General features: G+C 44.2%; 1 protein-coding gene across 6 annotated transcripts in view; it reads left to right on the top strand.

Annotated features, from left to right (window-relative positions):
* Window positions 1–13,946, top strand: part of LOC106569760 (rho GTPase-activating protein 29) — a 73,179-nt gene that overhangs the window by 41,113 nt on the left and 18,120 nt on the right. For all 6 annotated transcript variants that reach the window (XM_045694490.1, XM_045694488.1, XM_045694489.1 and 3 more), the window contains 6 exons: window positions 550–630; window positions 996–1,151; window positions 4,917–5,054; window positions 5,268–5,440; window positions 8,431–8,591; window positions 10,932–11,063. In XM_045694490.1, coding sequence (XP_045550446.1) covers window positions 550–630; window positions 996–1,151; window positions 4,917–5,054; window positions 5,268–5,440; window positions 8,431–8,591; window positions 10,932–11,063 — 841 coding nt within the window. The remainder of the gene's footprint in view (window positions 1–549; window positions 631–995; window positions 1,152–4,916; window positions 5,055–5,267; window positions 5,441–8,430; window positions 8,592–10,931; window positions 11,064–13,946) is intronic.

Raw genomic sequence — 13,946 nt, 5'->3', positions numbered from 1 at the left:
CATTCTTTATAAGGGTCAATGACATTCTTTATAGGGGTCAATGACATTCTTTATAGGTGTCAATGACACTCTTTATAGGGGTCCTATGACAGTCTTTATAGGGGTCAATGACACTCTTTATAGGGGTCCTATGACAGTCCCTATAGGGGTCAATGACAGTCTTTATAGGGGTCCTATGACAGTCTTTATAGGGGTCCTATGACAGTCTCTATAGGGGTCAATGACAGTCTTTATAGGGGTCCTATGACAGTCTTTATAGGGGTCCTATGACAGTCTTTATGGGGGTCAATGACATTCTTTATAGGGGTCAGTGACAGTCTTTATAGGGGTCAATGACAGTCTTTATAGGTGTCAATGACAGTCTTTCTAGGGGTCAGTGACAGTCTTTATAGGTGCCAACAAAACTTCAAGACTCACAATAAAGTAGTGAATGATCTTGATCTTGTCTCTGACAAGGCAACAATGTATCATTTGGGTTCGAAGTAATTTGTGAGAAAGTGATGTGATGGAATGTATATTATAGTTGGTGCCTCTTTGTGCATCCTGTAGCCGCTGTTGTCCAGAAAGACTGAGCTGGACAAACTGAGGAAAGACATCAAGGAGCAGTGGCAGAGAGAACAGAAGAAAATGGTATGTGAGACTTCTGCTGTTTTCTCTGTGTGTGTACCTGTCTACCTGTATCCTCCATATAACACACCTGTCTAACTGTATCCTCCCTATAACACACCTGTCTACCTGTATCCTCCCTATAACACACCTGTCTACCTGTATCCTCCCTATAACACACCTGTCTACCTGTATCCTCCATATAACACACCTGTCTACCTGTATCCTCCATATAACACACCTGTCTACCTGTATCCTCCCTATAACACACCTGTCTACCTGTATCCTCCCTATAACACAGTGTGTGTACCTGTCTACCTGTATCCTCCCTATAACACAGAGTGTGTGTACTTCTCTCACCTGACTGTATCCTCTCCTCTCCTCCTTAGCAAGAGTCCGAGGTGGCTCTGCGTAAGGCCCGGTGGACCCAGGCCCAGAGGAGAGACGAGTACCACAAGGCCCAATCCTCAGCCAGCCGCTCCCAGGAGGAACAGTCCAAACAGCTGGACAAGAAGAGGAAACTGGAAGAGGAGGCTCTACAGAAGGTATGAGGGGAGAAATATACTGATGAGCTGAAATACAACATCCCAGAAATGTTCCAGACGCACAAAACCTTTTTTTTTCTCTCAAATGTTTTGCAAATTTTTTTTTACATCCCTGTTAGTGAGCATTTCTCACAACACTTCACACAGCCATTGAAGAGGAGTGGGACAACATTCCACAGGCCACAATCAACAGCCTGATCAACTCTTTGTGAAGGAGATGTGTCGTGCTGCATGAGGCAAATGGTCACACTAGATACTGATTGGTTTTCTGATCCACGTCCCTACCTTTTTTTTAAGGTATCTGTGACCAACAGATGCATGTCTGTATTCCCAATCATTTGAAATCTATAGATTAGTTCAGGGGTGTGCAAACTTTTTGGATCAAGGGCCACATCGGGATTTTGAAGTTCAACGGAGGTCCGCATTTTTTGGGGGACCAATTGTTTGTTAAAATCAATTTGCGGGGGCCTCCCAAGTGGCGCGGGGATCTAAGGCATCACTACAGACCCGGGTTCGATCCCAGGCTGTGTCAAAGCTGGCCGTGACTGGGAGACCCATGAGGCGGCGCACAATTTGGCCCATCGTCGTCCGGGTTAGTAGAGGGTTTGGCAGGCAGAGATGTCCTTGTCCCATCGCACTCTAGTGATTCCTGTGGCGGGCCAGGTGCATTCACGCTGACACGGGCGCCAGGTGTACGGTGTTTCCTCCCGACACTTTGGTGCGGCTGGCTTCCAGGTTAAGTGGGCATTGTGTCAAGAAGCAGCGCGGCTTGGTTGGGTCGTATTTCAGAGGACGCACGGCTCTCGACCTCCTTCTCTCCCGAGTCCGTACGGGAGTTGCAGCGATGAGACAAGACTGTAACTACCAATTCGATACCATGAAATTGGGGAGAAAAAAGGGGTAAAAAAAAAGAAGAAACATATTAATGTCTCTTCGGCCTAATGAATTTATATAAGATGTCCTTATATGAACTGTAAAATCTTTAAAATGGTTGCATTTTGCGTTTATATTTTTGACGTAGGGGATGCCCTGACTCCTTTAAACACATTGGATAGGTTCATGCTAATGTGTTACTGATCTCTCTACCACTGTGTGACTGATCTCTCTACCACTGTGTGGCTGATATGTTAAGGATCTCTCTACCCCTGTGTGGCAGATCTCTCTACCCCTGTGTGGCAGATCTCTCTAACCCTGTGTGGCAGATCTCTCTAACCCTGTGTGGCAGATCTCTCTACCCCTGTGTGGCTGATGTATAACTAGCTTGTTAGAAGGCCCCCAAGGCTCTTGTGTAGTTCTGAAAGAATTGAACAGGTGAGATAGATCCACACTCATTCAGATAATAACAGGTGAGATAGATCCACACTCATAATAACAGGTGAGATAGATCCACACTCATTCAGATAATAACAGGTGAGATAGATCCACACTCATAATAACAGGTGAGATAGCTCCACACTCGTTCAGATAATAACAGGTGAGATAGATCCACACTCATTCAGATAATAACAGGTGAGATAGATCCACACTCATAATAACAGGTGAGATAGATCCACACTCGTTCAGATAATAACAGGTGAGATAGATCCACACTCGTTCAGATAATAACAGGTGAGATAGATCCACACTCATTCAGATAATAACAGGTGAGATAGATCCACACTCATTCAGATAATAACAGGTGAGATAGATCCACACTCATTCAGATAATAACAGGTGAGATAGATCCACACTCATAATAACAGGTGAGATAGATCCACACTCATTCAGATAATAACAGGTGAGATAGGTCCACACTCATTCAGATAATAACAGGTGAGATAGATCCACACTCATAATAACAGGTGAGATAGATCCACACTCATAATAACAGGTGAGATAGATCCACACTCATAATAACAGGTGAGATAGATCCACACTCATTCAGATAATAACAGGTGAGATAGATCCACACTCATTCAGATAATAACAGGTGAGATAGATCCACACTCATTCAGATAATAACAGGTGAGATAGATCCACACTCATAATAACAGGTGAGATAGATCCACACTCGTTCAGATAATAACAGGTGAGATAGATCCACACTCGTTCAGATAATAACAGGTGAGATAGATCCACACTCATAATAACAGGTGAGATAGATCCACACTCATTCAGATAATAACAGGTGAGATAGATCCACACTCATTCAGATAATAACAGGTGAGATAGATCCACACTCGTTCAGATAATAACAGGTGAGATAGATCCACACTCGTTCAGATAATAACAGGTGAGATAGATCCACACTCATTCAGATAATAACAGGTGAGATAGATCCACACTCATTCAGATAATAACAGGTGAGATAGATCCACACTCATTCAGATAATAACAGGTGAGATAGGTCCACACTCATTCAGATAATAACAGGTGAGATAGGTCCACACTCATTCAGATAATAACAGGTGAGATAGATCCACACTCGTTCAGATAATAACAGGTGAGATAGATCCACACTCATAATAACAGGTGAGATAGATCCACACTCGTACAGATAATAACAGGTGAGATAGATCCACACTCATTCAGATAATAACAGGTGAGATAGATCCACACTCGTTCAGGTAATAACAGGTGAGATAGATCCACACTCATTCAGATAATAACAGGTGAGATAGATCCACACTCATTCAGATAATAACAGGTGAGATAGGTCCACACTCATTCAGATAATAACAGGTGAGATAGATCCACACTCATAATAACAGGTGAGATAGGTCCACACTCATTCAGATAATAACAGGTGAGATAGATCCACACTCATAATAACAGGTGAGATAGGTCCATACTCATTCAGATAATAACAGGTGAGATAGATCCATACTCATTCAGATAATAACAGGTGAGATAGATCCACACTCGTTCAGATAATAACAGGTGAGATAGATCCACACTCAATAACAGGTGAGATAGATCCACACTCATAATAACAGGTGAGATAGATCCACACTCATAATAACAGGTGAGATAGATCCACACTCATTCAGATAATAACAGGTGAGATAGATCCACACTCTTACAGATAATAACAGGTGAGATAGATCCACACTCATAATAGCAGGTGAGATAGATCCACACTCGTTCAGATAATAACAGGTGAGATAGATCCACACTCATTCAGATAATAACAGGTGAGATAGATCCACACTCATAATAACAGGTGAGATAGATCCACACTCATAATAACAGGTGAGATAGATCCACACTCATTCAGATAATAACAGGTGAGATAGATCCACACTCATTCAGATAATAACAGGTGAGATAGATCCACACTCATAATAACAGGTGAGATAGATCCACAGTCATAATAACAGGTTTGATGTGTCCAAAAGATGTTATGTAAAGCTTACTTCATTTTTTAGATTGAAAATAAATAAATAATTGTTTTCACTGCATCAGGGATAGCATGCCCTCAGATGTAGGACTATAATATTGTTATTCCTCTTCCTCTCCCCCTCTCTCTCTCTATCTCAGGCTGAGGATGCCCTCTCTCTCTCTATCTCAGGCTGAGGATGCCCTCTCTCTCTCTATCTCAGGCTGAGGATGCCCTCTCTCTCTCTATCTCAGGCTGAGGATGCCCTCTCTCTCTATCTCAGGCTGAGGATGCCCTCTCTCTCTCTATCTCAGGCTGAGGATGCCCTCTCTCTCTCTATCTCAGGCTGAGGATGCCCTCTCTCTCTCTATCTCAGGCTGAGGATGCCCTCTCTCTCTCTATCTCAGGCTGAGGATGCCCGGGACCAGTACAGAGTGTGTGTAACTGATGCAGGTGCCAGGAGGGCAGAGCTGGCCAGCACCAAGACAGACATCCTCACTCAGATCAGAGAACTGGTGACCCAGTGTGACCTCACACTCAAAGCTGTAAGTTATAGCATGAGGAGTATCAGGAACCAGGCTTGACATGAGTATAGAGTCCAGAGTTTATGTGACTGAATGAGGTAAAAATGGGCCTGTTTATAAGGGGGTCATATTAACATTGTCCAATGTTTATTTTTTAAGGGGCAAAATACCGTAAATCCAATGTGAAAGCATTCTAACTTTCCCCCTCTCTCCCTCCCCTCCATCTTTCTCCAGGTGACAGTCAACTGGTTCCAGCTGCAGCAGGTCCAGACCGTGTCTCTCCCCGTCCACTACCAGGCCCTGTGTGGGAACGCTAAGATGTACGAGCCAGGACAGAGATACGCTGAGTTTGTCCGTAATTTACCCAAAGATCAGATACACATGGAGTCCTCCTCCATTGATGAACGGTTAGTCAATTATACTGACTTACATACTTAGGCTGTGTCTCAAATGGCACTGGAGTCCCCAAAGACCTGGCTAGTGCAGTAAATATAGATTTGGGCACCATTTTGAACACAACCTTACCTTGCATATCTCTCATGATTTTTGGGACTTACAAGCTCCTCTACATCAAGGTTTACTGAGAGTGAGTAACACAAGCGTAGGGGCATTTGGAACAACCATTTTAGAACAACAACTAAAGGTCAAAGTTTAGTTTTCAGTCATTGTTTTGTTTTCGTCAAGTCCTAATATTTATCCAGGTGTTTCATTCTAGTTTCACTTTTGTTTTTGCTAGAGACACAAACAGAATCGTAGAGAAAATAAAGCCAGTTTCAGTTTGACAGTGGACTGGGGCTTTCCCTCATAAACTCCAATGTCTTCCATGTTCTGTTAAAGGCATGGTACAGTAGTACTGACTTCTCACAAAGAGTAACACTATGAGACAGAGAGAGAGATAGAAGGGGTGTGGGGGGTTGGGGGAGAAGGACAGAGGGAGAGAGAGAGAGTAAGGGAGGGAGAAAGAAAGTAGGGTGGGAGAGAGAGTAAGGGAGAGAGAGAGTAGGGAGAGAGGGGGAGAGAGAGTAAGGGAAAGAGAGTAAGGGAGGGAGAGAGAGTGAGGGAGGGAGAGAGAGTAAGGGGGAGAGAGAGAGTAAGGGAGGGAGAGAGAGAGAGAGAGTAAGGGAGGGAGAGAGAGTAAGGGAGGGGGAGAGAGAATAGGGAGAGAGGGAGAGAGAGTAAGGGAGAGGGTGAGTAAGGGAAAGAGAGTAAGGAAAAGAGAGTAAGGGAGGGAGAGAGAGTAGGGAGAGAAGGGGAGAGAGAGAGAGTAAGGGAGGGAGAGAGAGAGAGAGTAAGGGAGGGAGAGAGAGTAAGGGAGGGGGAGAGAGAATAGGGAGAGAGGGAGAGAGAGTAAGGGAGAGGGTGAGTAAGGGAAAGAGAGTAAGGAAAAGAGAGTAAGGGAGGGAGAGAGAGTAGGGAGAGAAGGGGAGAGAGAGAGTAAGGGAGGGAGAGAGAGTAGGGTGGAAGGGGGAGAGAGAGAAAGAAAGAGAGAGTAACGGAGGGAGTGAGAGTAAGGGAAGGAGAGAGTAAGGGAGGGAGAGAGTAAGGAGAGAGAGTAGAGAGGGAGAGTAAGGGAGGGAGAGAGAGTAAGGGAGAGAGAGTACGAAGAAAGGGGGAGAAAGAGGAGAGAGAGTAAGGGAGGGAGAGAGAGTAAGGGAGAGAGAGAGTAAGGGAGGGAGAGAGTAAGGAGAGATAGTAATGGAGGGAGAGCGAGTAGGGAGAGTGAGTTAGGGAGAGAGAGTAAGGGAGGGAGAGAGATGGAGGGAGAGGGAGTAAAGGAGAGAGAGGGAGTAAAGGAGGGAGAGGGAGTAAAGGAGGGAGAGAGAGTAGGGGGAGAGAGAGTAGGGGGAGAGAGAATAGGAAGAGAGAGTAGGGAGAAAGGGGGAGAGAGAGAGTATGGGAGAGCGAGAGTAGGGATAAAGGGGGAGAGGGAGAGTAAGGAAGAGCGAGAGTACGGAGAAAGGGGGGAGAGAGAGAGAAGGGAGAGAGAGTAGGGTCAAAGGGGGGGAGTGAGAGAGTTAGGGAGGGAGGGAGTAGGGAGAGAGAAAGGGAGGAAGAGAGAGTAAGGGAGAGAGAGAGTAGGGAGAGAGTTGAATTCGTGCCCTTCCTGAGGAAATAACTGTGGTAAGCACTGAATGTAGCAGAGTAGATTGAGTGTGAGATTCTGGCTCAGCGTTCTGAACTAAAAGTTCAGCGCTCTACTTGAGTGATTTATTCAATGTTTCTTAAAGGGAACATGTATGTACACTACCGGTCAAAAGTTTTAGAACACCTACACATTCAAGGGTTTTTCTTCATTTTTACTGTTTTCTACATTGTAGAATAATAGTGAAGACATCAAAACTATGAAATAACACATATGGACTCATGTAGTAACCAAAAAAGTGTTAAACAAATCAAAATATATTTTATATTTGAGATTCTTCAAATAGCCACCCTTTGCCTTGATGACTGCTTTGCACACTCTTGGCATTCTCTCAACCAGCTTCATGAGGTAGTCACCTGGAATGCATTTCAATGTACAGGTGTGCCTTGTTAAAAGTTAATTAGCAGAATTTCTTTCCTTCTTAATGCATTTGAGCCAGTCAGTTGTGTTGTGACAAGGTAGGGGTGGTATACAGAAGACAGCCCTATTTGGTAAAATACCAAGTCCATATTATGACAAGAACAGCTCAAATAAGCAAAGAGAAACAACAGTCCTTAATTACTTTAAGACATGAAGATCAGTCAATACGGAACATTTCAAGAACTTAGAAAGTTTCTTCAAGTACAGACACAAAAACCATCAAGCGCCATGATGAAACTGGCTCTCATGAGGACCGACACAGCAAAGTAAGACCCAGACTTTCCTCTGCTGCAGAGGATAAGTTCATTAGAGTTGGAGGGAGAGAGAGTAGGGAGGAAGGGGGAGAGAGAGAGAGAGAGAGAAGAGAGAGTAAGGGAGGGAGAGAGAGTAAGGGAGGAATAGAGTGAGAGAGAGTAGGGAGAGAGAGAGTAGAGAGGGAGAGTAAGGGAGGGAGAGAGTAAGGGAGAGAGAGAGTAGGGAGAGAGTACGAAGAAAGGGGGAGAGAGAGTAGGGAGAGAGGGTATGGGAGGGAGAGAGAGAGAGAGATTAGGAAGCGAGAGTAGGGAGAAAGGGGGAGAGAGAGAGTAAGGTATGGGAGAGTGAGAGTAAGAAGAGAGAGTATAGGGAGAAAGGGAGAAAGAGTAAGGGAGGGAGAGAGGGTAAGGGAGAGAGGGAGAAGGAGTATGGAGAGAGAGAAGAGAGAGGAAGGGAGGGAGAGAGAGTAGGGAGAAAGGGGGGAGAGAGAGTTAGGGAAGTAGAGAGTAGGGCCATCGACCTTGGGGGGTTAAACTTGCCCCTCCAAGTTAATATTCAACAGTCTGTCTTCCCTTCCAGGTTTCCTGTGTTCAACAAGCATTCAACGGGCAGCACCAGTTCCCATAGTAACCTGTCCCAGGTGTCCCTCATCTCCGGTGACGTCCTGAGTGGGGACGAGGTGGATAGTCCTCTGGGGTCACGACCTGGGAAGAGGTCCAACAGCGCCACGGACATACAAGGTACAGAGACACAGTCAGACATAAATGGTCCAGTCAGACAGTAGTAGTACACAATACGTCTACCCAACACAATACAAGGTACAGTACCTCTACCCAACACAATACAAGGTACAGTACCTCTACCCCACACAATACAAGGTACAGTACCTCTACCCAACACAAGGTACAGTACCTCTTCCCAACACAATACAAGGTACAGTACCTCAACCCAACACAATACAAGGTACAGTACCTCTACCCAACACAATACAAGGTACAGTACCTCTACCCCACACAATACAAGGTACAGTACCACTACCCAACACAATACAAGGTACAGTACCACTACCCCACACAATACAAGATACAGTACCACTACCCCACACAATACAAGGTACAGTACCTCTACCCAACACAATACAAGGTACAGTACCACTACCCCACACAATACAAGGTACAGTACCTCTACCCAACACAATACAAGGTACAGTACCACTACCCAACACAATACAAGGTACAGTACCTCTACCCAACACAACACAAGGTACAGTACCTCTACCCAACACAATACAAGGTACAGTACCACTACCCAACACAAGGAACAGTACCTCTACCCCACACAATACAAGGTACAGTACCTCTACCCAACACAATACAAGGTACAGTACCTCTACCCCACACAATACAAGGTACAGTACCTCTACCCAACACAATACAAGGTACAGTACCTCTACCCAACACAATACAAGGTACAGTACCTCTAACCAACACAATACAAGGTACAGTACCTCTACCCAACACAATACAAGGTACAGTACCACTACCCAATACAAGGTACAGTACCTCTACCCAACACAATACAAGGTACAGTACCACTACCCAACACAAGGAACAGTACCTCTACCCCACACAATACAAGGTACAGTACCTCTACCCAACACAATACAAGGTACAGTACCTCTACCCCACACAATACAAGGTACAGTACCTCTACCCAACACAATACAAGGTACAGTACCTCTACCCAACACAAAACAAGGTACAGTACCTCTACCCAACACAGCTAGTTGTTATACTGTAGCCAGCTAGTTGATATACTGTAGCCCGCTAGTTATATACTGTAGCCAGACAGTTATATACTGTAGCCAGTCAGTTGATATACTGTAGCCAGACAGTTGATATACTGTAGCCAGACAGTTGTTATACTGTAGCCAGACAGTTGATATACTGTAGCCAGACAGTTGTTATACTGTAGCCAGACAGTTGATATACTGTAGCCAGACAGTTGATATACTGTAGCCAGACAGTTGTTATACTGTAGCCAGACAGTTGATATACTGTAGCCAGACAGTTGATATACTGTAGCCAGTCTGTTGTTATACTGTAGCCAGACAGTTGTTATAATGTAGCCAGACAGTTGTTATACTGTAGCCAGACAGTTGATATACCGTAGCCAGACAGTTGATATGCTGTAGCCAGTCAGTTGTTATACTGTAGCCAGACAGTTGATATACTGTAGCCAGACAGTTGTTATACTGTAGCCAGACAGTTGATATACTGTAGCCAGACAGTTGATATACTGTAGCCAGTCAGATGTTATACTGTAGCCAGCTTGTTGATATAATGTAGCCAGTCTGTTGTTATACTGTAGCCAGACAGTTGATATAATGTAGCCAGACAGTTGATATACTGTAGCCAGACAGTTGATATACCGTAGCCAGACAGTTGATATGCTGTAGCCAGTCAGTTGATATGCTGTAGCCAGACAGTTGATATACTGTAGCCAGACAGTTGTTATACTGTAGCCAGACAGTTGTTATACTGTAGCCAGACAGTTGTTATACTGTAGCCAGACAGTTGTTATACTGTAGCCAGACAGTTGTTATACTGTAGCCAGACAGTTGGCCCGGAGCAGGTCAGGTGAGGATAGGGCGATTATAACATTTGTTTTTCTCTCTGCTTGTTTGGAAGAGCCTGTTAGTAAGCTTTTCACTGTTAGTCTACACCTGTTGTTTACAAAGCATGTGACAAGTAAGATTAGGGCGTAAACTGTCCATGACTTGATTGGCCAGATCCAAATGAACCCGTACACACAAGAAATGTTATGGCACACAGGGTTCTCGCCAGGATGTTTCAACAAGGAGGTGCCGCTGACTGGCTGGGGAGAGGGCATTTCCTGTAATCTAGAGCAAAACATTATATTTTTTTAAGTGTCTCAGCGCATCTCTTACATTCTTTGGGGAGAACCCTGACATAAAATATTTGGATCTTAGAGAACCTTATGGCCTGTTACCATATTGCTAATACCTATCTCTCTCTTTCCTCCCCTCTCGTCTCTCGTCTCTGTTCTCTCTCCTCCAGGTCTGAGAGGGGGACAGGGCCCGTTGAGAGCCTGGGCATCAGGTATCCAGGACAGGGGGATGTGTAGTGACTCAGAGAGTGCTGGAGGCAGCAGTGAGTCCCAATCCATGGACTCCCCCACAGCTAGCCCAGGTAAAAACATGAACCAACACCACACCTGCCCAGGTAAAAACATGAACCAACATAATATAACACCAGGTAAAAACAATGAACCAACATAATACAACACCAGGTAAAAACATGAACCAACATAATACAACACCAGGTAAAAACATGAACCAACACAACACCTGCCCAGGTAAAAACATGAACCAACATAATATAACACCAGGTAAAAACATGAACCAACATAATACAACACCAGGTAAAAACATGAACCAACATAATACAACACCAGGTAAAAACATGAACCAACATAATACAACACCAGGTAAAAACATGAACCAACATAATACAACACCAGGTAAAAACATGAACCAACATAATACAACACCAGGTAAAAACATGAACCAACACAATACAACACCAGGTAAAAACATGAACCAACAAAAAAGAACACCAGGTAAAAACATGAACCAACACAACAACACCTAAAAACATGAACCAACACACACCCAGGTAAAAACATGAACCAACAACACCTGCCCAGGTAAAAACATGAACCAACACAACACCTGCCCAGGTAAAAACATGAACCAACACAAAAGAACACCCAGGTAAAAACATGAACCAACACAAAAGAACACCAGGTAAAAACATGAACCAACACAATACAACACCAGGTAAAAACATGAACCAACACAAAAGAACACCAGGTAAAAACATGAACCAACACAAAAGAACACCAGGTAAAAACATGAACCAACACAATACAACACCAGGTAAAAACATGAACCAACATAATACAACACCAGGTAAAAACATGAACCAACATAATACGACACCAGGTAAAAACATGAACCAACAACACCTGCCCAGGTAAAAACATGAACCAACACAATACCTGCCCAGGTAAAAACATGAACCAACACAATACCAGGTAAAAACATGAACCAACAACACCTGCCCAGGTAAAAACATGAACCAACACAACACCTGCCCAGGTAAAAACATGAACCAACACAATACCAGGTAAAAACATGAACCAGCACAATGCAACACCAGGTAAAAACATGAACCAACATAATACAACACCAGGTAAAAACATGAACCAACACAACACCTGCCCAGGTAAAAACAATGAACCAACACAATACAACACCAGGTAAAAACATGAACCAACACAATACAACACCAGCCCAGGTAAAAACATGAACCAACATAATACAACACCAGGTAAAAACATGAACCAACACAATACAACACCAGCCCAGGTAAAAACATGAACCAACATAATACAACACCAGGTAAAAACATGAACCAACATAATACAACACCAGGTAAAAACATGAACCAACACAATACAACACCAGGTAAGGGAACATGACACTGCCCAGCACTGGCCTTATCAGTAGGGCCCAAGAGTTTCTGCTGACCATGTGACCTCACTAGGAAAAACTCCAGGCCCTATTTATTGGTAGTGCTGAGTTTTGGCACCAAAATACAGTGTATATATTAACATCAAATATAGAAGTGGAAGGTGGCGCCGACAGAGATGGACGCCTCGTTTCGAGTCCTTAGGAAACTATGTAGTATTTCATTTTTGTATATATTATTTCTTACATTGTTACCCCAGGAAATCTTAAGTCTTATTACATACAGCCGGGAAGAACTATTGGATATAAGAGCGACGTCAACTTACCAACATAACGACCAGGAATACGACTTTCCCGAAGCAGATCCTCTGTTCGGTCCACCACCCAGGACAGTGGATCTAATCCCAGAAACCGACCCAAAACAACGGCGCCGCAGAAGGGGCAGACAGAGCGGCCTTCTGGTCAGGCTCCGTAGACGTGCACATCGCCCAACGCTCCCCAGTATACTACTCACCAATGTCCAGTGTCTTGACAACAAGGTAGACGAAATTGGAGCAAGGGTTGCCTTCCAGAGAGACATCAGAGATTGTAACATCATCTGTTTCACGGAAACATGGCTCTCTCGGGATATGTTGTCGGAATGGGTTCAGCCACCGGGCTTCTCCATGCATTGTACCGACAGACAAATTAAACAGGAGTTGTTCAATTTGATAAACTCTTTGGTTAGTGTCTGGGAAGAGGAAGGGCGGGGGTGTATGCTTCATGATTAACGACTCATGGTGTAATCATAATAACATACAGGAACTCAAGTCCTTCTCCTCACCCGACCTAGAATTCCTTACAACCACATTACCTCCCAAGAGAATTCTCGTCAGTTATCATCACAGCTGTGTACATTCCCCCTCAAGCAGACACCACGATGGCCCTCAAGGAACTTCACTGGACTCTATGTAAACTGGAAACCATTTATCTTGAGGCTGCATTTATTGTAGCTGGAGATTTTAACAAAGCAAATTTAAGAACAAGGCTACCTAAATTTTATCAGCATATTGATTGTAGTACTCGCGGTGGTAATACACTCAACCTCTGCTACTCTACCTTCCACGATGCATACAAAGCCCTCCCCCGCCCTCCTTTCGGCCAATCTGACCACGACGCCATCTTGCTCCTACCGTTTTATAGGCAGAAACTCAAACAGGATGTACCAGTGACAAGAACAGTTCAACGCTGGTCTGACCAATCGAAATCCACGCTTCAAGATTGTTTTGATCACGCGGACTGGGATATGTTCCAGTCAGCCTCAGAGAATAACATTGATCTATACGCTGACTCGGTGAGTGAGTTTATAAGGAAGTGCATTGGAGATGTTGTACCCACTGCGACTATTAAAACCTACCCTAACCAGAAACCGTCAATGGATGGCTGCATTCGTGCAAAACTGAAAGCGCGAACCACCGCATTTAACCATGGAAAGAGGTCTGGGAATATGGCTGAATATAAACAGTTTAGTTATTCCCTCCGCAAGGCAATCAAACAAGCG

This window comes from Salmo salar, chromosome ssa14, assembly GCF_905237065.1.
Source record: "Salmo salar chromosome ssa14, Ssal_v3.1, whole genome shotgun sequence".
Classification (NCBI taxonomy): domain Eukaryota; kingdom Metazoa; phylum Chordata; class Actinopteri; order Salmoniformes; family Salmonidae; genus Salmo; species Salmo salar.
The sequence above is the reverse complement of the archived record's forward strand: the minus strand, read 5'-3'. Positions and strand labels throughout refer to the sequence as shown.